This window comes from Rattus norvegicus, chromosome 9 (genome assembly GCF_036323735.1).
Source record: "Rattus norvegicus strain BN/NHsdMcwi chromosome 9, GRCr8, whole genome shotgun sequence".
Classification (NCBI taxonomy): Eukaryota; Metazoa; Chordata; class Mammalia; order Rodentia; family Muridae; genus Rattus; species Rattus norvegicus.
Genome location: NC_086027.1, coordinates 47,702,728 through 47,729,260, shown reverse-complemented (window position 1 = coordinate 47,729,260; position 26,533 = coordinate 47,702,728). Strand labels below are relative to the sequence as shown.

Here is a 26,533-nt window from a genome sequence, read left to right as displayed (position 1 = left end):
ACTGAGGCCAGACATGATGATGCACACCTGTAGCCCCAGATACTCAGAAGGCTGAGGCAGGAAAACATTTAATCCCTAGATGATGTTCTAGCCTAGGCAACATAGTAAGACATCGTTAGAAAAAAAGAAAAATAAGTAAATAAATAAATAAATAAATAAATAAATAAATAAATAGAGATGCCTCTTACATTGTGAAATAACTGCCCACCTGTATGTTAAGTGCTCACTTAAAAGTAAACTCAGTGTCTCTGTAGTCTATTGCAATGAATCTGGTGCTTACTGTTAAAGAAATTACCACAACCTAATTTACTCTGTATACTGCCACATAACCAGTAGTGGCCCACACCTTTAAGCCCAATACTTGGGAGGCAGAGGCAGGCAGATTTTTGTGAGGCTGAGGCCACCCTGGTCTATAACATGAGTTCTAAGACAGCCAGAATTGTTACATAGAGACTCCCAGTCTTGAGAAAATATAAATAAATGAACAAATAAATAAACAAAAACCTGAATAGGACAAAACAGTTAAGTAAAAAGTTTGATGTAGACAATTATTCCTGTGAGAGGATGTTTCTGAGCAATTAACTTATCAAACACTACCATAATTATGCAGGCCCGGACGTAGTTGTGTACAGAATTATTGGTAATTTTATAGCAACTGAAAACCTTAAACATTATTATCATCCCTTAGCACTCAGGAGAGGTAGGAACACAGCATGCTCCCATTTTTCCAACCTAGTATACTCTCATAATGGCAAAATTTAATGACCAGTTGTACTTAGGATATATAAACACAACTTCCAAATGCAAGTCTAAAGGCAGGGATGAGAGTCTCCTGCTTAGCAGAAGCCCCAATGTCTTCCGTGCATATGTACCGTCTGCAATAATAAAGCCCGCTGCCCTGCTCCCACCTATTTTTTCAGTTTTAGGTCAAAGTATGGAAAAGAGGCAGCAGGCACAAGTCTGGCCTTTATGAGAGAAGTTGTTTTATGAGAGGCAAGTTGCTCACCAGTGTCAACCCAGAGCTGTTTAATAAAAATCTGTCTAAGGCTGGGAATGGTGCAATACACCTTTAATTCCAGCACTTGGGAGGCAGAGGTGGGTAGATCTCTGAGTTCAGGGCCAGCCTGATCTACAGAACAAATTTCATGACATTTTGAAAAACAAAACAAAAGAAGCAAGCAAGCCTGCCTACTATAATTTACCTCTGCATGTGGCAAAACTTCCAGACTGCACGCTAAAGCAGTAAGTTGAAAGGCTAGTTAAAAAATACAGTGAGACTGCCTTTATGTACCAACACAGACAAAGATGTGCATTCTCCACATCAGCGGAAGTGCTTCACACTAAAATTTATAATTAAGTGCTATACATGATAGAGCTTAGTGGCTGAACCTTGCCTGGCACGCACAGAGCCTCAGGTTCAATCCCAAACACATTAAAAAGTCAAACTTTACAGTTAAGATATAAATGTTTCTTTCTTTCTTTTTTTTTTTTTCCCCCGGAGCTGGGGACCGAACCCAGGGCCTTGTGCTTGCTAGGCAAGCGCTCTACCGCTGAGCTAAACCCCCAACCCCCGATATAAATGTTTCTTACAACTGACTGTGTAACTTGAAATATTGTAAAATTATGAAAAGTTTAAGACTGTTGAATAATGAGAGGAAGAAAATAGAATTTTAGACAAAGCAAAGTCATGTATGAATGGGCATTACTCACAGCATGTCATTTAAGGAAAACTATGGGCTGGAGAATTGACTCACTGGTTAAGAGCACGTGTTGTTCTTGCAAAGGACCCGGGTTTGATTCCCAGCACCCACATGGAGACTCCTTCTTAGGCACCAGGCATGCATGTGGTGAAGAGACATACACACAGGCAAAGCACTTGTACACACAAAATAAATCTTAAAAAAGAAAGAAAAGTCAGACTACTACAGTAAGAGACATCAAAGAAATAAAATGAGAAGCCTAGAAATAAAATTCAGATACACAGCATCTACTGATCCTAATGTGACAACAGTGACAACGCCATTCAATAAGGGACAGTATCCTCAATAGGCAGCACCAGGACAGTGAGACGTGCCCCCCACCACCACAAGAATATAACAAACACCTACAAAACACCAGCCACAAAAATTAATTAAAAATGGAATTAAGTGCAAAAACTACACCAATAAAACTCAAATGAACAAAAACCATGGATGTAACTCTCAATGACAAAATATATTCTTAGTTATAACCTCAAATGTACAACAAAGAAAAAGCAAACAGACCTTGATCAAACTTCAATCTGTGAGAAGAACCTATTGCTTGTGTTAAAGTGCGCCTACAGAATGAGAGAGAATATCTACAAATCACACATAACTATATTATCCCAATTATATCAATATTTACAACTTGACATTAAAAAGACAGCCTAGTGAGAACTGGGTAAAACATTCCCAGAGACTTGTGACCAAAGATCTAAAATGGCAGACAGAACATGAAGTAACTACAGAATGACAACTGAATCCTGAATCCACAGTGAACCCTGAGTGTGCAATCCCAGCATTCAGGTAGTCGAGGCATGAGTACCTGCAGGCCCAAGGCATCCTGAGCTATATACATCCTGTCTCAAATAAAACACAATTACCCAACCAAGCACCACTGCCACCACTACACAAGCCACTAAGCTGGTTATTTAAGAGAGAGAAAGAGAAGGAAGGAGGGAGGAAACAAGGTTGTTGGCAAGGATATTAAGAAACTGGAGCTCTTATAGATTGCTGATGATGGGCAGGTGCTTAGAAAACAATTGGAGACTTAAAATAATTACCTAGATACATATTCAACCTAATAACAAGTGTGCAGACAGGCATATATAAACAAGTGCTCATAGCAACATTGTGTACAATAACCAAAAGAATGCACACCAGTGGATGGAATCCATAGATGCAGGGCAGGCCCTTACCGTGCAATATTCCATACTGTTCTACCTCTGTATGACAGGCAGCACTATCTCACAGCAGTGATATGTACGAGCACAAATATTCCACACTGTGATGTTCTACTGTTAGGAGCTATGCCCTTAAAACCCTCCATTACTGATGTTAATATTATAGTTAGAGTTAAGTATGACTGAGTTCATTAAGAGGTCAGGACGATGGAAAATCCCCAGCCAGCTGCAGAAGGCTAATACTAATCTGATGGTCAGGATGCCTAATGATATGACAAACTTGTGACCTTCCTGAGAAACCAACATCCTGCTGACGTCAGTCGATTGCCTGACCACAAGAGCAGTGTCCTTGGCCTGTGTAAGTGTTTCCCACTTCCCTCCTCCCTCTCTTACCCCTGCTATGGTATAAATTCAGCCTTGGGAAAAAATAAAATTTGTCACCTTGATCAGACTCTTGCCTTGGCATCCGAGTCTCTTGTTCCCTATTCTCTCCTAGGTGGGCCCCAACCTCCGCTGACTGCCCTGCGGGCCAGGGCAAACTGGTGCCCAACATGGGGCTTTTAGGGGTTACAGAGGAGAGAACGCCGTTCACCAGGGAAGGAAAGGCCTATCCGTTTATCACAAAAGCATCAGGGTGACTTTGGCATGATACGATGCCACGGCACTTGCCATGAGACAGTCTGGAAGGTTGCAGAGCAGGTGCAGATCTTAAGGTAAGTTTAGGTGATGGGACAAGCATTCTACAGCCACCTTTGGTGACAGGACTCAAGGAGTCACTCAAGACTCGAGGAATAGGGTTAAGAAAAATGAACTAAAGAAATTCTTAGACTTTGTAGGAAATATTTGTCCATGATTCCCCCAAGAGGGAACAATTGGTGCAAAAAGATAGCACAGAGTTAGTGATTGTTTTAAAGTCTATGATGAGACTTTTGGCCCTGAAAAATTTCCAGTTGCTGCCTTCAGTTACTGGTCTCTTATTAATGATATCCTTAGGACTATCCCTGCAGCCGCCAGTTCCTGCTGAATTCGGAACAGACTCTGGCTGGGTTTACCCTGGGATGGTATCAGGAGAGTCTTGGCACGGGCTCTTCAGCTACTCCAACTGGAGGCTGTAACCAAGGTCAGGATCAATGTTTTCTTTTCCAGGGGCCTCTAACCCAGTCAGACAGCTTGGTGAAGAGCTGGGGACTGCTACTGGAGTCCTGGAATTCAGAGGCACAGGGAGGGCTGTAATTATATTAAAGATCAGTACTCCAGTGTCAGCAATCTCTTTATTGGATGTAAGAGGCAGAAAGCCCAGATCAACTGTGACTCCTGCCTCAGGAATGGCAGGAATGGAGTCCTTATTGCCCCTGGCAAGGCAGTTATCTTTGACTATAGCTTACTCTCAGATACCTGAGGCTTCATTCGGATCATACTCCCCTGGGTGAGCCTCCCTTTAACACTCTGGAGACTCAAATGCTTTTCTCCCCTGGTCTCTTGGCGGAGACAGCTTATTTGGTGTCCAAGAGCCTAATAGCCTCTTTATTAAACAGCTAGCTTTTGAAAATGCCAACTCCTCTAGGAGGTTCTTCCTTCTGGACACTGGGCTCCCAAGGCTCCAAGCATGCCCAATGCTCTCCCGGCCAATCCGACTAGTGCCAGAGCTCCAGGTTTTGCCTGCAATCCTAGGCAGGGCCAGAACAGTGCAGTTTCTAGGACTCTTGGGTCTGTCGAAATTCCTCACATGCGGCTTTATCTACAGCCTGCACTCCACCAAGAGGAGTTGCTTGCTCAAAGAGCTGCATGGCTTTTTGTGATCTTTCTGAGCAACCAACATCCTGTTGACGTCAGGATGCCTAATGATATGACACACTTTGTGACCTTTCTGAGAAACCAACATCTGGTGGTCAGGTTGCCTAGTAAGACAAACTTGTGGTGGTCAGGATGCCTAATATGACAAACCTGTGACCTTTCTGACATCCTGCTGACGTCAGCCAATTGCCTGACCACAAGAGCAGTGTCCTTGGCCTGTGTAAATGTTTCCAGCTTCACCCCTTCCTCTGCTACCCCTGCTATGGTATAAATTCAGCCTTGATCAGACTCTTGTCTTGACATCCTTCTTCACGTCTTGTTTCCCCCATTCTCTCCTAGGTGGTCCCCAATCCACTGACTGCCCTGCGGGCCAGAGCATTCTACCTCTGTATATAGAAGCACTATCTCACAGAAGTGATATGTCAAGAACAAGCACTGGTACCACTTAAGAGTCCTTGAGAGAAAAGAACTTCTTTGTTCTGTTGCAATCTTAAAGGACCACAATTGCATATATAGTAAGTACACTGCTGGTCAAAATGTACGAAGAACTCATGACTACCACAACCAACACTAAGTGACTCTAAACCCTAAATTTGCATGGTATCAGCTAGATGTGGTGATACAGATCTATAACCCCAACCCCTGAGAGGCTGAGGCAGGAGAACTGCAAATTAGCTACACAGCTATATGGCTAGCTGTACACACCAAGATCAAGCTCAAAACAAACAGTAACAAGAGACACAATGTCAGAATTATTTTTAATCCAACTTTATTTACCAAATGACAGATTTAAACCAACTAAATGAAGGTTAAAAGTAAAAAATGTATTCATCAGTGTGGTGGTCTGAGTGAGAATGGTCTCCATAGGCTCATGTATTTCAATGCCTGGTTCCTAGTCCATAGAACAGTTCTGGGAAAGATTTGGAGGTGTGGCCTTGTTAGAAGGACTTTGAATTTTACACCAGACCCAGTTTATCTATGTGTGTCTCTGTTTCTCTCATCTGACTATCTCTTTGTGAGTGTGTGTGTGTGTGTGTGTGTGTGTGTGTATGTGTGTGTCTGTCTGTCTGCCTGCCTGCCTGTATATGTCTCTCTCTTTTCCTCCCTCCCTCCGTGGTTCTTACCGTGTAAGCTCTTACCTACTATTCCAACATGGCTGCCGCCTGCCATGCTCCCCACCAGGATGGTCAGGGACTCATCCTATGAAAGTATAAGCAAGCCTCCAATTAAATGCTTTCTTTTGTAAGCTGCTTTGGCCAACCTCACTGCCATAGAAAAGTAACTAAGACAATCAGTAATATGGTATCAACCAAATTCTACCAACCATGACCAAGTAGGTTCGGTTGATCATATAAATTGCCAGACTAATGAGAATGCACACGCATACACACACACATACACACCAATCATACTCTACTTCATCCATAAAAGACAAAAAAAACCCACACACATATGAAAATTTTGTGTTACAAGGGGCATTATCAAGAAAACAGAGCTAAGGATCTAGGTTACTTACCTAGCCTGGTCAGGTCCTAGGTTCAAGCCCCAGCATCACAAAAGGATGGTAAGAGAAGACATAGTTCTATAGCCACCCACCCTTCCACCCAGATCCACAAACTAGTAACAGCACCGCATGTGTCAATTATTAAAGTTATACAAAATACTGTGGTCACTAAGACAAGACAGAGTGCAGGTGATAATTTCAATAGACACTGCTTAATAAGATCCAGTTAACTTTTTTTACTACAGTCCTTTTTTCCTTTTTATTATTTTCATTTACTTATTCTCCTTTTTTAGACAGGGTCTCACTATGTAGTTCACACTGGTCTGGAATCTACTGTGTAGACCAGGAGAGCCTCTAACTCCGAGATCAATCTGCCTGTCTCTGGAATGCTAGGAATAAAGGCATAAACCACTATGCCAAACATTTTCTCTTAACAGAACCTACCTGTTGCAAGGCACAAGTTAGGGGATTTACATGTCACTTACTTAAGAGGCTGGCAAGGTGGCTCAGGGTTGCAGAGAGCTTGACTCTTGCAGAGGACCAGAATTCAACTTTTAGCACCAATTCAGGCAGCTCACAAACGCCTGTAACTCAACTTCAGTAGACCCAATGCACTCTTCTGGCCTCAAAAGTGCACATTCTCACTCATGTGCCCATAAATAAAATTTCAAAATGTAAAACCAAGAGAATTATTAGATTATGCATCCTTTCCTTTTTATTATCATCTAACTATATAAATGATTTAAAAACCAGTTCAAACGTGTGCAAGTGAGAATGGATTGCTGAGTCAGATTATGGGAGCTACAGGTTGTCTTTAAAGCTAGGGGCCAGAAAGATAATAGATTTCAAAATTTACAATATCTGAAAATGCACAAAGGGGGATACAACACAAATCAAAACATTAAATCCACATACATTTCATACAATTAAATAATTTAATTAGTTTTTTGAGACAAGGTTTCTCTGTGCAGTCCTGTCCTAGAATAGCTCTATAGACCAGGCTGGCCTTGAACTCAAATCTCTGATCTCTGCCCAACAAGTGCTATGATTAAAGGCGTGTAACACCACCACCCAGCAAACAGTATGAAGGAACTTTATATATTGTTTTGGGCACACTTCCATTTCAACAATAAAACATTAAATGAGATCAAGGGCAGAGTTTTCTCAGTTTCCTTTAGGGGAGGCTTTGTACTAATAACACCCCCCTCCCCATCATAAGGATTTGGTTCCCAGAAACAATTCACATTTCCTACTTTATTCTTTTTTTTTTTTTTTTTTGGTTCTTTTTTTTTTTTCAGAGCTGGGGACCGAACCCAGGGCCTTGCGCTTCCTAGGTAAGCGCTCTACCACTGAGCTAAGTCCCCAGCCCCCCTACTTTATTCTTAATCTTATGTAGGTGTGGCACACACTAGCATGCAGTAAGTACACACACATGAGAGATGTGCAGTGCCCCAGGAGGTCAGAAAGGGATCTGATCCTCTGGAGCTGGAGTTAAAGGTAGTGGTAAACCACCTGTCATGGTGCTGGGACCCAAACTCAGGCTGCCCGCCAGAACTCTGCGCTCTTCCTAACCACCGAGCCGTCTCTTCAGCCCCACAAATCACACTTCTATCACAGACATCTGTTATCCTGTCTGTACCTGACTGGATGAATGCACTAAAGCATCATCTAGGGTTAGACACTTTGCATGACAGGCAGAACACCCACAGGGAGGGTCTGTCCAAAATTACAGAGCAACATCGGCGGTTAAAAGCAATGAATGGCTTTTTAACACACTGAATCCCAAACACCTGCTTGCTGAACCCTGCCTTCCATGATAGACAATTTCCAGACAAATGGGCGAAAAAAATGTTTGCTTTCCCTCTGTGTTTGGGTGGGAACTTTATCCAGAAGGCTTGGAAAGAGGTTGTTGGATTTCATTAATTAAGGCACAGAAAAGATTCCTCTAAACGGAAAGATCTACGATACTTAGTTATTATTACCTTTAAATAGATTTGAGGAGAAAAGAAAATGAATAGTAAAAACAAACAAACGAACAATCTGGATCCTTGTCCCACTGCACATTACCAGTGACATCCACTGTAAGGACCACGGAAATAACAGGCTATCCCTACAGCATGCATGGTCCCACACTATCGATATGCAAACTGGACAAGGAAGGCTGTAGGCATAAACAGTGTCTGACTCATCTGTGTCTATGGAGTCCTGCCTTCTGTCTCACATTTCCTCAGTCAGTAAAAAAAAAAAAAAAAAAAAAAAAAAAAAAAAAAAAAAAAAAAAACAACCAAAGGAACTTGTTACCCATCAGATGGGGAAGCTCCTTCTCACAATTTATACAAGCCCCAAAATTCCAGAATCCTAAAATACAGATAAAACAATCTAAATATCCCAGCTACTGAAAATAAAACATATGCCATTCATGCAAAAATCAGATATATAAAATTAGTTGGAACCCAATACTAAATGGCTAAAAAGTTAAAATAAGGATTGCAAATAAGGCCATGGACAAGAACCATCAGGTAACTTCTGTTCTTTGCAAGAGTTAAAGTGTCTCTGCCTCCTTATCTACCAAGCAGCTGCTTACTTCTCACCACTTCTACCTGGGTGGAAACATGCTGACTGAACAGAGCTCTGGAAGCCTGAGGTAGGATGACACAAAATGTCTCAACTAGGGTCCCTCAAAGAAACACTCCCCAAACCAAGACATTTTCTTTTTAGACTTCCTTCCTAGTCTTCATTACTGTTCATTAAATTTTTTTTGAAAAATATCTTATAAGGATGTCATTTTAATAGGCAGAAAAAGAAAGCGAACTCACAAAGCTGTTTGTTTTTTTCCCCAACCCTAACACCTCATATGAGATATCAAAGTTTAGAGTGTCCAACAAGTGTAATTTAGAACTGGTCACGTGATGGTCTTTGCAGACCAGCAAAGGCAGCGTGATGCTTTAATACAGAGACAGAACACAGAGATGATAAATAGATGACTGACAGAACTCAAAATCTTTCTCAGAAAAAAAAAGGTGACTCATGTAAGCCAATGTCCTATCAATGGTTCAGAACTATACCTTCTTACCTTTTTCTAGTCTCCTGATCTGATTAACAGTAACTTTCAGGCCACTCTTTAAGCCCCTACCCCCTTTCTAGAGTGCTCTACAGATCCCTCTCTGTTAACGCTCACACTTAAATCTGTAATAAACCCTGCTCCTCATAAACTCGAACTTTGCCACAAGAAACCCAGAATCTATTCTCCAGACCAGCTTACATTCCTAAAACCAAAATACAAGGCTAGTTTTAATTCTACTCGCCAGATAGCCAACTCGAGGTCCACAAACTTAACATTCCGATGTACGGTTAATAATAGCTGTAACTTCAAAACCTCGACTGTGAGAACCACGGCAATGGAGTGCCACAGGGCTTGGGTTTATGTTCGGTTACCTGTGGAGTTTTTAAAATAAGTTGAATGGCTACTGCTTAAAGATGAAACTGAACCAGATGGCTGCAGACTCCCAGGAAGTCAACTCAACCGAAAAAAGGTAAAAGAACATAATCGAACGTGACACGGGCATGCTCCCCAAAATTTCCGCCAAAGTAGCTCAGAGACCCTCCTCTCCCTGAAAAGACTTTTTTTTTAGGGTTAGAAAGCAGCGACCCCGAATGGTTCCTTCCCCTCCTTCTGTCTTATGGGAAGTGGTAGGAAGCCAAGACATACGCGAGAAAGACAGGCCGGAAGACGGAAAGCCAGAAAGCAGGAGTCTGGGCAACCGGCACTTTAAATAACCCCAGAAGTGTTTCCAACTTGGCATACAAGACGAGGGAGCCGCTGGGCCACCACTCCGCAGCCCCGAACAACTTCGAAGTTCCTGAGCTGCTCCGGGAGGCGTTCCCAGGGTCAGGGGCGGCGAGCGAGCCGCTCCCGGCCGGCCCTACCCTAGCTGCCAGGGCCCGGCTCGCACTCACCTGGGCCGTAGGCCTGGCTTAGCTGCGCCCGAGCCCGGCCCCACACCGCCCGGAACCCCCGCAAACGACCTCCGAGTGCCCCAGCCCCAAGCCTCGGACCGCAGTCCGAGCCCCGGCCGCGGGACGCGCCTCGTCGAGGTTCGCCCACCCAGGGCCCCGCGCGACGACCCCCGGCCCGAGCCCCGCCGCCTAACCTGTCTTCGCTCTTGTTTTTCTGTTTCTTCCCCATCGCTTGTCAGCGGCGCTCGTGGCCACGGCCCCTCGGTTCGGTGTCTCACAGACCCACTGTCTCCCAGCCGACTCCAATGCCCGCTCGGCTCGGTCCCCCTCGCGCCGCCGCCTCTCGCACCCGGCTCTCCACAGACCCGCGCACTGGGACAGGGCACATATGGTGTGAGCCCTCAGTACGCAAGCGCATCGCCCCGCCGCCTCGGCGTGGGGACGCAGGGCGCGGCTCATCGAGAGCGGCGCTTCGGCTAGAGCGTCTGGAGTTGACCCGCCGGCCAGGTGGGAACTCGAGCGCCCCCTAGCCGCAAGTGAGCGCCGCGCACCGACGCCCAGCAGCTCCCGGGTTCTAGAACCTGGAGGAGGACAATGAGGCCGTTCATTTCCCACTGTCAAGCACCCTCCCCGGGGCTGGCATTCGACGCCGAAGTGGGACTGAAAACTCCCCTCGCCTCAGCTGCGGGAAGTCCACTGCAGGACCACAAGGAGCCAATGATGAGCTTTCTGGGGTTGGCAGGACCAAAAACAGAAACAAAAACAAAAATACCAATTCAGACACTGAATTGTCAACTGTGTACTTCTATTAAGGGAAAAAGACATAAGGGCACAGCGACCGGACCCCTAATATGAATCTTCTCATGAGCAAGTTCTAAAAATGCATGTGTGTAAGATAAAATGGGGAGGGAAGATCCTGGAGTGGTGAAATTTTTCTCCATATGTTTTTGTGCACTGTTATAGTGTGAGCTGTGTACAAATTTATAGCATACTGGAAGCTACACTTTAGAAACTATTAAACGCAAGGCAAACGAAGCCCCTCTGTCACTCAAGCGCAAGACCCGGCTCGTTTCCACGTAGCTTTGCGAGCTGGGACCCGCAGTCAGTGCATAAAAACTACATTCCCCAGCGTCCTTAGCGCCCATCCCTCCGGCCATTAGCCCACGTGAAGTGTAGGCTCAGAAGTCAGTAGTTCCGGGTGGCGAAGGATAAGAGCTTCTCCGAGGCTTTCGTCACTCTCCACCGCCCCTTCCGCAGGTTATATCGCGAGAGGGCTGTAGCCAATGAAAAGGTGGAGCTGACAGCTCATTCGCCGCCCTTAACAATTGCTGTGAGGTTGAAACCTGCGTGAACCTGGTCGGTGCTCTTGGTCTGCGGCTCCCTCTCTCCGTAGGCTTCACCAATAATCCAGGTACGGCAGAGGGTTCTGTAGCCGATCTTGCCACTGCGTCCCCGTGTAGATGAAGGACACACATCGGCTGCACATCCGGCTGGGCTGGGGGCGGCTGGGAGGGCCTCGTCTGGGCGGCTGCGGAGGCTACGGCGCATGCGCCCCAGTTAGTGCGAACTAGCGTCCTCCCCACCCCCCGGAACTCCTCCACCAGTCCCTTGAGCTCAGGGAGTGGCGAAGAGTCCGCTGACAGGTACACGGGGTTAGGGTTTCGGGTAGGAGTTTGTAGGGGAACAAATAAGTGTCAGCCCCCCCAGTTCATCGGTAAGAGTAATACTTAACAAATAGAAAGTTATGGGGAACCACTAAGCTACACATCCTTAGCCCCACCTAACCCAGCGCAGCACTTATTAGTCTCATGAAGCTCTGAATTTAAACTTAAAGGTCTGTGAAAACCTCAGGGATAAGCGACTACTATGCCCTGTTAATGGCAGATTGTGAGTAGCTGGTCTCGGATCCCTTCATCTAGATCTTCCTGAAGAGTCACAGTCTTATTGTATCTCTCCTCCCCAGGTTAGGGAACCTGGGGATACAGCTTTTAAGTTGTATAATATTCATGAGGAGCTGAAAATTGAGGCTTAGAGGGTAGTTTAGGGATTTTTTTTTTAAAATAAATGGTCTTATGTAGTAGCCCAGGCCTGTCCTCCAAATATATCCAAGGATGGTCTCAAACTCCTGATCCTTATGCTTCTGCCCTTGAGAACTGAGGTTACAGTCATAAGCCACCGTGCCCAGGGTTATTTTGTGTGCGAGTTGATTAGTTTTAGCTGCCAACTTTATGCAGTAACTTACAGTCACCTGGGAAGAAAGACTCATTGAGAAATTGGGTAAATCAGGTTGGCCAGTGGGTATCTTTATTCTGGGGCCTACATGGCTGAGTTTTAAGGCCAAAATGATGCCTCCAACATGGCGCCTGTTAAGGTCTCAGGCCTTATAGAGACCCTGTCTTTTAAAGAAAAACAGAAACAAAACAAAAAGAAAACAAAAACAAAAAACCCAGAGTGTAAACTTAATACTTGTTTTTTTATGAACCCCTCCCCTCCCCCAGCACCAAGACCATTTAGGAAAATGGAAGGAAATGGATCTATCGACATGTTCTCAGAAGTCCTAGAAAACCAGTTCCTCCAGGCTGCTAAGCTAGTGGAAAATCACTTGGACTCTGAAATTCAGAAACTGGATCAGATCGGTGAAGATGAGCTGGAACTGCTCAAAGAAAAGAGACTGGCGGCGCTCCGGAAGGCTCAGCAGCAGAAACAAGTAACCTCCGCCTGCTCTCTGAAACCACTGTAACCCTGTGCTCCTGACTGCACTGTGCAGTCATGTGACTTTCCCTCCTCACTTGCAGGATGTTCCAAATTCACACGACACTGTTCAGTAGCTGCCCAGGAATAAAACATTAGGGAAGACTTAGGCAAGATGTACCATTTGACTGAGGCGATGACATGTGAAAGAGAGACATTGAGACTTTTTCTTAGGGCAAGCTTAGGGTCCACACATCAAAAAGAAATACGATGGTTGTGTGTGAGAAAATATTTCTAAGTGTTAGACTTGCGTTTTTATTAGGTTGTCTTGTCTTTTGTGGGAGGGCAGGACAGGAGCAGGATCTCACTGTGTAGCCATGATTGGCCTAGAAATCTCAGACATTTTACCGCTTCTGCCTCCGAAGCGCTGGGGCCCAAGGTGTGCACCAGCACCCCCATTCTGTCTGTCATCTTCATGGCCACTCAGTGACATGGTTGGGTTGTTGCACCCACTTACAAGAGAGAAGGTGAAGTGGAAGGCTCCTTAAAACTGGTCAGTGCGCTTACCTAGGAAGCGCAAGGCCCTGGGTTCGGTCCCCAGCTCCGAAAAAAAAAAAAGAACCAAAAAAAAAAAAAAAAAAAAAAAAAAAAAACGGTCAGTAAATGTCGGATGGGCGTGGCCACTGCAGCCTCCCTTGTTACTTTTCTCCTAACCAGCAGCCTGAAAGGGAGAGTGAGCATCCGTTGAGGTGACAAGCTTTCTGCTACAGGGAAGGGGAAGGGGCTGGAAGAGTCCCAGGCTTGGTTGACAAAGGCCCTGCCTCAGCTTGGGAACCTGAATTAGATGTGAGGCTTTTTTCCCTGGCTTTGGACACCACGTGGGTGGGATACTTTTCCTTCTGAGGACTCTGCTCACTATTGGCTGCTCTAGAAGCCCCGGCCTGTTTTGAGATTACTGTCAGAAGCAGATAGGGTCCTAAGCTTCCTGAGCTTCGATAACTGCACTGTCCCCCAGGGTGGATGGGCTTTATTTCATGAGGTGGTTTGGTTTAGTTTGGTTGTCTGTTTAGTTATGCTGTGGATAGGACATTATTTCTTAAATTTGAGATTGTCATAGGATTATATCATTCCCCCTTCCCTTTGCTCCTTCCAAGCCATCCCATATTCTCCCTTTCACGCTCACAGCCTCTGTTCTCACTAATTGTTGTTACATCCCTATATGTGTGTGTGTGTAGACATACACATTTCTAAATATGCCCTGCTCAGTCTGTAATGTTAACTCGTGTGTACATTTTCAAGACTGACCATTTGGTAGTGGACAGCCAGTTGGCGTGCTTTTCCCTGGAGAAGACTCTTCCTCCCACTCTCAACATTCTTTAGTTGCCTGTGAGAGCATTACTTTCTAAAGTGTAGAAAATAGTGAGTGTGTGTGTGTGTCTCCGTGGTAGAGCTCTCCTGTCTCCTGCTCTTGCTCCTGGTTCAGTCCCTCACATCACAAAAATAAACCGAAAAACCGTTTTGTAATCAAACAACCCTGATTTTATTAGTTTAAAGAGCACACATGTGAAAGTTAAATTGGTATTTTCATGTTATGTCTCACAGACCTAAATTCTGGCTGTGAAACTTAAAATGAAGCAGGTAAATGAACAAGGTGCAGAACTGCCCTAATGAACCCCTGTCATGAGACGGTCACTCCTGCCCACAGACTAGCTCTGCACAATGGCCACTGAGATCCTAGGAAAGCCAACTGCTGAAGGAACACCTGCTATGCAATAGAATTGATTCCCTTACAAAATTACACAATGATTAAGAGATATAAAACACTCGGTACCACGAAAACACGTGTCAGCTGGGTCTCTTGCTTCTCTTGAAATTAGGAATGGCTTTCCAAAGGACACGGGGAGTACAGGGAAATCGGCAGCGAGAGAGACTTCTTTCAAGAGGTCAAGGAGAGTGAGAAGGTGGTTTGCCATTTCTACAGAGACACCACATTCAGGTAACCTGGCTTCCGCTCTTCTCTCTACTGGGATGAGACATGTGCGTAGAGACACTGCTGACTTAGAGCAGTCACGTGTGGTGATGTGGTCACAGGTGTTTTCATTATTGTGAAGATTAGCCTAAGCCAGCAAGCACCTTGCAAGTAAATAAGTCGGTCTTATCTGAAGTCAGTAGTCCTGTGTAAATGTTTCATTGTGCCGAGCTGTGGTTTCTCCATGTAAGTCAAAAGACATCCAGAAGTAAGTGCTTGTAATTCTTACCAAAACAATAATTTGATATGCTGTGTTCATAGGATGCTGGAAATTGGGAGCCAACAACTTTCATAATTGTTTATCCCTTCAGTCTTTGTCCTCTTGGTAAGGACACAGTGGCTTGACCAAGTCTTTCAGCAGAACTGCAGTTGGAACAGTCAGATTTGGAGAGAAGTAATTTCCCTTAAGGCAACCCAGAAAGTAGCAGGACTCCCGAGTTACATTTTTTGAGGGAGAGAACTGAGAATTTGGACATGCTAAACAACTGCCCTACAACCAAGCTCAGCCCAAGAGGTGGTGTGTGTGTATGTGTGTGTGTGCCTTCAAAATGGGTTAGTTGCCAACCTTTGAAAATTGACAACTTAAGAACTAGTCAGATTTTTTAAAAACTAGAAAAGCTGATAACAGATTTAGAATCATAATAGCAATTTTCTGGTGCTGCCTTTCTCAGGTGGACGTGCAGGGTAACTGACTCGCTGCACTTCAGCCCTTCCTCAGTAGGGAGAGAAGACAGGGCTGAGGTACAGTGAGGGCCTCAGCTTAACCTCAGAGCCACCACTTCAGTGTTAACGCTTTTCAGGGCCTGAGTGCCTTGGATTAATTTACTGAGAATTAGAAAGGCAGAGGCATAAGAAGTGCCAGCCCACCACAGCAGGGGTAAAGCAAACTACCAAGAGCAGAAGTCAGGTGGAGGTAACTGATGGAGGAGACAGTGAACCACTGGGGTGCTCACCTCCAGGCTGATCTGGGAACCCAAATTCAAACCATTCTATTGTCTTGTATACAGCCTCCAAAGTCCCCTCACAGAGTAAACTGGGCACATCTGTGAATGAGCATTTGTCTGTCAAACATTTATCGTAGCCCTCTGAGGTGTGGGTCACGATTCTCTTCCTTGCATGGAGAGTGAAGTGACTCGGCTACTGGGTGATGGAGGAGTCCCATGTTTTAAAAGTGAGACTGCACTTTTATTAAGATTTATCTATTCTTTGGGAATAAATGTGTGCCTTGCCAGCATGTGTGTCTCTGCGGCGTACGTGCACACAGATCAGAAGATGGACTCAGATGCCCTGGGGCTGTCATTGGGAATGGATGTGAACCACGTGGGTGCTGGCAGTGGACCCTGCAGTGGTTCTCTGCAGGAGCGGCCATGATCTTAACGCTGAGCATTCTCTTCAGCTCTGCCTCTGGGTTTTTAACTGCTGTTCTGTTCTGTTCTGTTCTGGTAGGTGTTTCATTTGTTACTTGTTTTGTAGAGGTTTTTCTTTGTTCAGTTTGTTGATGGTGGTGTTTTTGCAGTGTTAGAGAATAAACCCACAGCTTCATGCATGGCACAATTTTTCTTTTCTTAAGACAGGGAGGGTCTTGCTGTATAGCTCTGGCTCGCCAGGAATATTCACCTGCTTCTGCCTCCCACGTACTGGAATTGAAGGCATACAGCACAATGCTAGATTTTTAAAGATAGATTGATTGCTTGTGAGACTAGACAGAGGGCAGCAAGGAGGATCTCTGTGTTGAGCTGTAAGACCTTCTCTCAGAACAACAGCATGTACTAACTGACAAATGGCCTGGTCATAGGCTTTATTAAAATAGGTTCCTTCTACAGTTGGAGTGTGGAGGGAGTTTATGTTTCTCACAGATTCGTAGTTTGTTTTGAGCATCATTTAAAACCTGTTATCTGCTCTTTTTCCATTTTATCTCTAAAATCTTGTCTTGTTTTGTTATTTTGGTTTTCTGAGACAGTGTCTCTGTGTAGACCAGGCTGCCCTAGAGCTAACAGAGAATCTACCTGCCTCTGCCTCCAAGTGCAAGGATTTAAGGCAGGTACCACTGCACCTGGTCTAATCCCTGAAGTCTCATTACTGAACCATCTGGCAACCATCTTAAGCCAACAAGACAAGATTAGACATCAAGGACGCAGGAAATGCCTGAGCCCGGACCTAGTTCTAGAGTGACCCATGTACTCAAGAGTCACCTGTGCACTTCCCTGTGCCACCCGGAGACTTTCCACTCATCTGTAGTCTGTAACAGTTACCTATTAGTGAGTGGTAGTGGGGCACAGGATTCCTGTCTCAAAATAAATAAGTAAATAAGAGTCACCTCTAACGAACCCTGTGCTTACGAACCACTGATCATAAAACATTGGCAGTTCATTTAGAAACACACTAGGAGCTTGGTTTGTGTAAAGCAGATTTTAATTTAAAGACAGTGTTCCTTCCTCTTCAGGCTTAGTAAAGAGTATGGAGCTGAATGAGCATTTACTGGGTTCCGTGTCTGTCCCTGAGGAGGGGGGAGTCCCTGCTAATACTGCCCATTTCTCTAGAACACACTAGCCATATTTAAAGAGTCTATAACCTTTAACCGAAGAGCTTCCTGACAGTTACATGGTTCAGAGAGGTCTCGGTGACTCCAGCTTTCAGTCCTGAATTCCAAAGGGGACACCAGCTGTATTTTGCCTCTTGTGAGTTCCGTCAGCCTCAGGTCTGTCTTCATGCACAGGGGAACCAAGACCCTCCTTGTTTTTATCGTAAGCGTAACAGTTCATAAACTCATAGACTCAGAGAAACTGTGAGGTGGGCTGTGCAGGGCTGCTCCTTTAGCTTTTACTTCTCTGCCTTAACTTCCAGGTGTAAAATACTAGACAGACATTTGGCAATTCTGGCCAAAAAACATCTTGAAACCAAGTTTTTGAAGCTGAATGTGGAAAAGGCACCATTCCTCTGTGAGAGACTGCGGATCAAAGTTATCCCCACATTAGCTCTCCTGAGAGACGGCAAGACACAAGATTATATTGTGGGATTCACCGACCTGGGAAATACAGATGACTTCACTACAGAAACTTTAGAATGGAGACTCGGTTGTTCTGATGTTATCAATTATAGGTAACGTTTAGCTAAAACAAAAAAAACAAAAAAATAGACTGTTTTGAAACTATGCATAGTCAATAGTTTTAGAGATTTTTTTCATTGTACTTTTATTTTTGTTTTTGTTTTTTAAGACAGGATTTCTCTATAGTTCTTTCTGTCGTGGAACTCTCTGTAGACCAGGCTGGCCTTGAACTCAGTGATCTGCCTGCCGCTGCCTCCTGAGTGCTGGGATTAAAGGGACACACCACCACATCTGGCTAGTTAACATTTATTTTATGAAAGTAAGGCCTAATAGCTAAATTGTGGACAGCTTGGGGGGAAAAAAAAACCCAACACTTCTCAGGGCATACAGCAGTGTGATCTTACAGCAAAACCAAGTTTACAGTTAAAGACAGGTTTAGAGGTGGCCTAGACGTTTTCAACGTAAGAAATGTTACTGAAACTAATTTTAGAAGCCCAAAGTGGCATTCCAGAATAGATTACCTCTGTGTGAGGGGGGCCTTGTTCTTTGTTTTTTAATGTTAGAGATTCAACCCAGACCCTCTCGTACGCTGGGCAGGTCCTCTGTCCCTAAGCTATAGGCTAAACCTTGCCTTCCCAATCTCTGACTGACTTAAAGGACTCTCTGTGATGAAGTTAAAATCGCAAGCACGCCAGCCAGCACAGGAGGCGTTACGCTTGTGCAGTTGAAACCAGGCCCTCACAATGCTAGCTGTGCTGGCCCTGAAGACTGTGGAGACAGTAGGGTTTTAGGGTAGACTCTTGTCTGTCTCCTGTGCAGTCTACAAATGCAAAAGGTTTCCCTGCTTCTCTTACTCTGGAAAACAGTTAAAATCCCGCTTCTGGTTTTTTGTACATGACTTTTATCCCCTTCAAATTGAAAGTTACTACCTGTGTTCTGTGCCTCATGCTTAAAAAGAGAAAGGAAAAAAAGACAAGGAAAATTGTGCCTTTCAAAGCAGAAAATCTCCCCTTTTCTTTCCCTACTGGTCAGTTTCTTCTCGTTAATATTAACATAAATTAGCATTGGTTCAACAACATGGGAGACATTCCTAAACTATAGAAATCAACTTCTCTTGTTAATATTAATAAGTTAACATTCATTCAACCAAATGTTATATTTTGAAGGTTTTGTTTTGTTTTTTTGACATTTGGAGACAAGGTCTTACTCTACAGTCCATAATGTTACTCCTCCTGCCTCAGCCTCCCAAGTGCTAGGATTACAAATGGGGTCCACCGTGCCCAGCAGATCAGTTTCAAGTGTTGATTACGTTGCAAGCTAACAAAAGAAATCCTCACACGTCTTTACAGTGCCTTGCCACTTTTAAACGCGGTGTCAGACGCGCCTGTAAGTTTCTTTCAGAACTACTTGAGTGTATTTCCTTTTCTTGAAGGTATACTTCCTAAGAATAGGACATTGTCCTGCACACTACCTGCACTTACTAAAACAGTGACGATGTATTTTATGGAACCTACTCAAACCACCATCCTCTTGTTGTTCTCCATGTCTGAGAAATAAGTCATGTCTAGTTTTTGCATTTAATTCCTGTAAGGATTGGTAATTTAATTTTCAAGGTGACAGCTTTGCCGTGTGGTGGCGTGTGTCTTTAATCCCAGCACCTGTGATGCAGAGGCAGATGGATCTCTGAGTTTGAGGCCGACCTAGTCTACAGAGAGTTCCAGGACAGCCAGGACTACACAGAGAAACCCTGTCTCAAAAAAAAAAAAAAAAAAAAAAAAAAAAAAGGTTGTGAAAGTATACAAGCTAGCTAATTCCTCAGATGCTCCCAGTCTGAGATTGTGAATTTATCAGTGTCAGACCCAGATCCTGTGGCATGGCTAGTTTTCCACAGGAGGATGTCCATGCCCTCATTCCTCGTGCATCGTAAGCCATCGTCTCTATTTAGTGGTAAGGCACTGGGTAGAGCACTGGCCTGTCATGCTAGGCAGTTGTTGGATGAGGAACTGCCTGTTCCATTACTTGCCCACTTAATGATCGGTCTGGGCCATGACTGACTTTATCCTGTGGGTTATCATCTGTAAGTCTTGTTATACTTTGATCCTTCCTGTTTGATCCAGACGAAATATGACCTCCAGGAGAACTTGTGGTTTACTCTCCAGAGTTAGCTGTGTTTCTATATTGATTAATTTATTTACTGTTTGTTTAGGATAGGCTCTCCCTACATAAGCCATGTGGTCCTCAACTTCTCAGTCCTTCCTTACCCTCCTGGCACCTGGAATCACAGTGCCGCCCCCACCTACCCCCATCACACCTGCACGCGCGCGCACACACACACACACACGCACACACACACACACGCACGCACGCACACACACACACACACGCTCGCGCGCACACACACACGCTCGCGCGCACACACACACGCACACACACACACACACACGCGCTCGCGCGCACACACACACACACACGCACACACACGCACACACACACGCACACACACGCACACACACGCACGCACACACACGCACACACACACACGCACGCACACGCACGCACACACACGCGCACACACGCACGCACACACACGCGCACACACGCACACGCACACACACACGCACACGCGCACACGCACACGCACACACACACCTGTCTCTTGTCATTTATTTCTCTAGCATCCTTGTTTAATGCTATTTCCAGGTTGATAATAGCACATTCCATGAGTCCGTCAATATGTGTAGAAATGTAACACTGAGGTGCTACCCAGGAAGAGTCACGAGTCCCAGCAGGAGCTCAAAAGCAGCAGTGTTGCCTGTCACTGGCACGGGGCGGCACAGGGTCAGTGCACCTTCGCTTTTCTCTCTGCCCTAGCATGCAGAGGGCCAGTATCCTCTCCATCACCCCAAAATTGTTTATAGCAATGATCATGATAACCAAGAAATTCAAGCATTGTCTAACACAGTTAAATAGTATATGAAACTATTAACTTGATATGCGTGCTTTTTATAGTCTAGCATCCTGCGGATACTAAATCATAAAGAATAAAATGCTCTTATCCTTTGTTTCACTTTCAGTGGAAATTTAATGGAGCCACCATTTCAGAGCCAAAAGAAATTTGGGACAAACTTCACAAAGCTGGAAAAGAAAACTATCCGAGGAAAGAAATACGATTCCGATTCTGATGATGATTAGACTGTGCTATACTTTAAAACTTTCTGTCTGTCTGTGTGTATGTCTGTCTGTCTGTCTGTCTGAGTTAACGTGTTTTCTAAATTCCACTGATTTCGGCCCATTGACCATCTGATACTCTTATCCCAGCGTTTACACTGTTTGACCATCTTGTCTATGGTCATTATGTATAACCTGAGAGAAACAGATATTTTAAATTACCTGGGAAGGGTCTGAATTCTCTATTTTTGTGGTTGTTTTTTTCATAATGTGATTCTTCTATCTTTAAACTGCTCACACTTGTGTTTTTAATCTCCTGCATTAGAAATAGAAATTCAGCCCACTCTTGTAGGCCCTACTGAGTGCTGACTATACACCAGGTTGGACACCTTCCCCTGGGCACCACATGCACTTCCCTGTCAGCGATCCACTTCATGGAATGGCTTTCAGGAACTATTAAAGACTTAACCATGTGTTCTGGATACAGCATGTTGAATCTGCTGAGACCAGCAGGAAACTCAGGTTGTGAGCATGTTGTCTTATTTAAGGGATCCTCATTGTTAAGTACATGCTGAAACATGTGAAAACTACTTAAACAGTTTTTGGGTAACAGCATAAGGAACTCCATTGACTGCTCAGTAAAACAACTTCAGCAAAGGTGAAAATGTGAGTCTGGAAACAGCATAAAGAAAAAGAAAAACCAGGTCTTGTGTTTAGCATGAACAAAAAGAATCTGATGCCCAGAACTAGCAAGTCTTGGTAAGAAAAGAGAGTGTAGCATCATCTATTGAAATAGACAGCTCAGTGTAGAAAGGCACTTGCCACAAAACTTGGGGACTGGACCCATTGGTGGAAGGAAAACAATTCCTGCAAGTTGTCATTTAATGTGCACACACAATACAAGAAATACAAATGAATTGAATTAAAGGTGTCTTGGGATTTGAAAGCAATCTAAAAGAACACAAGGAACTGGAGAGACTGCTCACCAGTTCAGAGCACATGAGTTGGATTCCTCGCACCTACATGGTGGCTCACAGCCGTCCACTAGCTCCAGTTCCGGAGGACTCGGATGTCTTCTTCTGACTTCCAAGGTCATCACACATGTACATGCATGCAGGCAAAACTTGCACACATAAAGTAAGTTGAATCTAATTCTTAAAAGACTAAAATCTAAGATGAAAACATAACACACCTGAGAGGTTGAGAGGAAAGATACAGCAGAAAAGATGAGTAAAAAGGAAACGGCTAACTGAAGAACTCTATACCAATAATCCTAAAAAATGGACAAATTCCTAGAAAGAACAACTAAAGTATCTGAGAAGTAAGTTTGAGCAGGAGTCAAGAGAGATGGGTCAGTAATTAAGAGTACATAACTGCTAGTGCAGAGGACCCAAGGTCAGTTCCTAGCCTGCATGTCAGAGGCTAACTCAGCTCCAGAGAGTCTGAGGCTTTCTCTGGCCTCAGCAGGCACCTGCATAGCCGAGTGCACGGGCATACATACGCAAACGTAATCTTTGGGTTAGATGCTAGATCTGACTGCAGAGAATTAAGAATTAGAATAGTGTGTATTCTAAAGGAAGATGGGAAGTGATTCAGAAGTTCACAAAGGCAGTACGAAAGCCTAGGGGGAAAGTCTAGTGATACCCAGAGAAGCCAAGCTGAGCACATGTGCTCAATGGTGAGGGGTTCCTTCAGGTGTCTGCTGAATTGACATTCCTACCTTCTGGGAAGCCCACAACACTCAGACCCAGATTTGTGATTCCTGCAGCCGATGAGTCTGCAGTGCAAAGGAATCCCATGTGTGCTACTGTGACTGAGAAGGTAGGATCCAGGCACCACCTTACCACCTTGAGAGGGAACTGTGCTACACTGGGAGTCTGAGAACGGACAGCAGCCACCCAGAGATGAGCCTAAGTGTAGTAGGCCATGGTTCCTAATGACACAACCTGGGGGGTGGTTATGAAGAGTTCGAAAGCCGTGTGCTGACAACAGTGCAAGAGACAAGTTAGGGCAGTACAGTGCAAGGAAAAAACCCTGCCCTGGATGCGGACTTGTGCAGCCCTGTGCCTGGGCCAGCCAGTGATGTTATCTATTACTGCCATAGCTCCTGAAGACTGCAGCTCCAGCAGGCGAGATCCCATAGTCGCATCCTTCCAGCAAGGCAAGTACACAGACCAAGAACTATCCTGGTTGCTCCCATACTCCCAGTGTGCTTGGGAGACTTCACAGCAACCACTTCAGAGGATAAAGTCTTAAGAGTGAAAGCCCACAGGCTGCAGAGCTAAGTGTGGCCAGTAGAGGATGCTGCTACATAAAGAAGGGAAGCTATTCAAGTGGGAGCCAGGTCCTGTGGGAATCCCAACAGGGCTTAACCATAGAAAAAGCACTGGGGTACAACAGCCACGACCCGCAACACGTCAGGCCTTGAAGCTCCCCTGGGTCTTCTTTCTCTGACCTGACCTTCCCTTGTATTTCATTTTTGTTTAACTCAGCAATTCTTTTATCCTAGTTTATCCAGCCCTTTGTGGAATCATTAATTTTGATTATGCATTTTTTCCACTATCTGGCGTTTTTGGTTTTTTTTTCTCCCTCATTTCTTCTTTTGTTCCTCTCAACTAGACTTTCAGCAGTATTAGACTTTGTCTTACAGGGGATGGCCTTTACTTTGTTTGTTGTTTTGAAAACTCGGGTTTTTATTTTATCCTTTGAGGGGAATGTTGGGACAAGGTCTCTCTACATAGCCCTCTGTAGATCAGGCTGGACCCCTAGAGATCTGCCTCCAGAACTCGGGAACTAAAAGGTGGTGCCAGCATGCTCAGCTGGACTCTCCTTAACATTTGATTTTTGAATTTAATTATTGAAAAATCTGAAATTTTTATTATGATTTTTTCTATTCTAATCTCTTTTCCCTTTCACAACATTTTTCTCTGTTCTTCCTCTTTAGCTTTTGATTCATTTAATATTCTCTATTTCATTATTTCTCTACTTCATTTTATTTCATTCATTTCCTATTGCTACATTAACCCTAAGATTCTTTTTTAATTTTTTTTATTTTTTAAAAAAGTCCTAACAAGTTCTTAATTTGTAACATTCTATAGTTACCATTCTCTGTTTAATGGTCACATGTGATATATTAATAGACGTTAGGTGCATTTCTCTATTTGGCTCTGTTACTGTTATAGTAGTTCCCTTTCGCTGTATGAGATGGTGGTAGGGACAGAGCCCCAAGAGTGGGTTGCTTACTAAGATTTGCAAGTAAAACCAGAAGAGAACCAAACCAAAGATGTGCCAATTTTATCAGAGAAGCACCAGAAATATGGGGGGAGGGAGGATACCAAATACAGTTTTGATTATCAAAACTATAAGTTTGTACTTGTTATTTTTAAAAGGTGGAAAATGTATGCCATCAGAAAAAGAAGCAGTAGAATCACTTTAACATCTCTTTAACAGTTTTTACACTGTGTGTATCACAGCACGTGTAGAGATCAGAAGACTCTTTCCACTTTGTGATTTTTTTTTTTATTTTTCTTTTAATGTATGTGAGTACAGTCACTGTCTTCAGACACACCAGAAGAGGGCATCAGATCTCATTACAGATGGTTGTGAGCCACCATGTGTTTGCTTGGAATTGAACTCAGGATCTCTGGAGGAGTAGTCAGTGCTCGTAACCACTCAGCCATCTTTCCAGCCCCCAACCATGTGAAGTGTAAGGGTTGAACTCAGGTCATCAAGGCTGGCCCAGTGGATAAAGGTGTGTGCTGCTCTGCCTGATAACCTGAATTTGATGCCCTGATCTGTAAAGGCAAACACAATAGCACTGGATCAGTAATTGCAGTGTACCCCTAGGGTCAGAAGCAAACAGGGAATTCTTCCAAATCTGTGGTCCAGCTGGCCTGTACACACTGGTGAAGAAACCCTTTTACAAACAAGGTAAAAAGGGAAAGACCAAAAGGTAAGAAGGTTGTCCTCTGAACTCCACCTGAGCAGGCACATGCTCACCACATCCACCCACAAGAACATGCACACCTGCACACACACACACAAAGTTTCTTTAGCCCTCAACGCCCCCCCCCCAAAAGCCAGCATTCTGATAACAAAACAACAAAAGAAGTTACAGGTCAATTTACTTAATAAATGTAGAAAAGTCCTCCATAAAGTACGTGCAAAATCATGTTGAAGAGATATTAAGATCAAATGCCTTGATCAAGTTGGTTTTGCTTGAGAGATGAGTGGTTGTTTAAACAATATAATAATAATAATAATAATAATAATATAAGCAATAATAAATGTTATGCCCAATGAACCTGTGTAGAGGACTCTACTCTGGTCTCTTGTTCCCAGCGCCCACAGCAACCACCTATAACTCTAGTTCCAGGGGATGTGACACCCTATGGAACTTCAAGACACTTGCATGCATCTGGCACATAAATTTACACAGCCTCATACACATAATAAATTTGAAAAAATATTGCTATCCTACACAAAAACAGTCTTAAAAACAAAAATCACATGATCATCTCCACAAACACTGCAAAGGCCTTTGACTAAGTTCAACATCCTTTGCCTGACAGAGATCCCAAAGAAATTAGGAATAAAAGGAGCATAATAGCATAATATCATAATAAAAGTGGTGTATGACAAACTTATAGTTGACATTATACTAAACAGGAAAAACATTTTCTCTAAAATCAGGAATGAGAAGTGTTCTCATTCTCAATATGGTCCTTGAATTTTAGCTAAAGCAATAAGAGAAAAATAAAAGGGAGACAAATGGGAAATGAAGGAGTTGAATCATTCTTATTTGAAGACATTATCTGACGCTGAAGATACTGGGGAATTCTTCAAACTAAGTAAAAAGATACAAAACTAGCATGCAAAACCCAGCAGCCTTTCTGTTTACCAGAAAAGAGCTTGCCAGATAAGAGGGTGAAATCAGTATGAAAACCATAATCATAAAATCTTTCCCACAGAGAAACAAACCAAGGAGGTAAAGACCTCTACAAGAAAACATTGAATTGGAGCTGGAGAGATGGCTCAGCAGTTAAGAGCACTGACTGCTCTTCCAAAGGTCCTGAGTTCAATTCCCAGCAACCACATGGTGGCTCACAACCATCCATAACGGGATCCGATGTCCCCTTCAAGTATGTCTGAAGACAGCAACAGTGTACTTACATACATGGAATAAATAAAATAAATCTTTAAAAAAAATAAAAAATAAAAACACAGTGTAGAGAGCAAAATTTTAGATTAAAAAAAAAGAAAACATTGAATTGGGGGGAGGATGGGGAGGGGAACACCCATAGAGAAGGGGAGCGGGAGTGGTTAGGGGAATGTTGGCCCAGAAACGAGAAAGGGAATAACAATTGAAATGTAAATAAGAAATACCCAAGTTAATAAAGATGAAAAAAGAAACAAAAAACC

The 26,533-nt window shown here is 43.9% G+C and overlaps 2 protein-coding genes across 3 annotated transcripts in view; one reads left to right on the top strand and one right to left on the bottom strand.

The window, feature by feature from the left end:
* Eif5b (eukaryotic translation initiation factor 5B) overlaps positions 1–10,555 on the bottom strand; it is a 54,584-nt gene extending 44,029 nt beyond the window's left edge. Inside the window, exon 1 of the mRNA NM_001110141.1 lies at positions 10,373–10,555. Coding sequence (NP_001103611.1) covers positions 10,373–10,407 — 35 coding nt within the window. The 5' untranslated portion in view covers positions 10,408–10,555. The remainder of the gene's footprint in view (positions 1–10,372) is intronic.
* Positions 10,556–11,499: 944 nt separating this feature from the next.
* On the top strand, positions 11,500–21,633 carry Txndc9 (thioredoxin domain containing 9). Of its 2 annotated transcripts, none has more exons than NM_172032.2 (5): positions 11,500–11,589; positions 12,677–12,885; positions 14,747–14,865; positions 17,743–17,997; positions 21,019–21,587. In NM_172032.2, exons 2-5 carry the CDS (start codon positions 12,697–12,699, stop codon positions 21,134–21,136), a joined length of 681 nt encoding a protein of 226 aa, NP_742029.3. In that variant the 5' UTR covers positions 11,500–11,589; positions 12,677–12,696; the 3' UTR covers positions 21,137–21,587. The 2 variants fall into 2 exon arrangements, with proteins under 2 accessions (NP_742029.3, XP_038939026.1); XM_039083098.2 differs by lacking the exon at positions 11,500–11,589 and adding an exon at positions 11,686–11,821 and having other exon boundaries at positions 21,019–21,633.
* Positions 21,634–26,533: the final 4,900 nt, after the last annotated feature.

Excerpts from the sequence above, each read along its gene's own strand:
- Txndc9 (XM_039083098.2), top strand. The coding sequence starts at position 12,697 with ATGGAAGGAAATGGATCTATCGACATGTTCTCAGAAGTCCTAGAAAAC. Across the intron at positions 14,866-17,742 it reads TACAGAGACACCACATTCAG|GTGTAAAATACTAGACAGAC; the intron begins GTAACCTGGCTT and ends CTTAACTTCCAG. Across the intron at positions 17,998-21,018 it reads TCTGATGTTATCAATTATAG|TGGAAATTTAATGGAGCCAC; the intron begins GTAACGTTTAGC and ends TTTCACTTTCAG.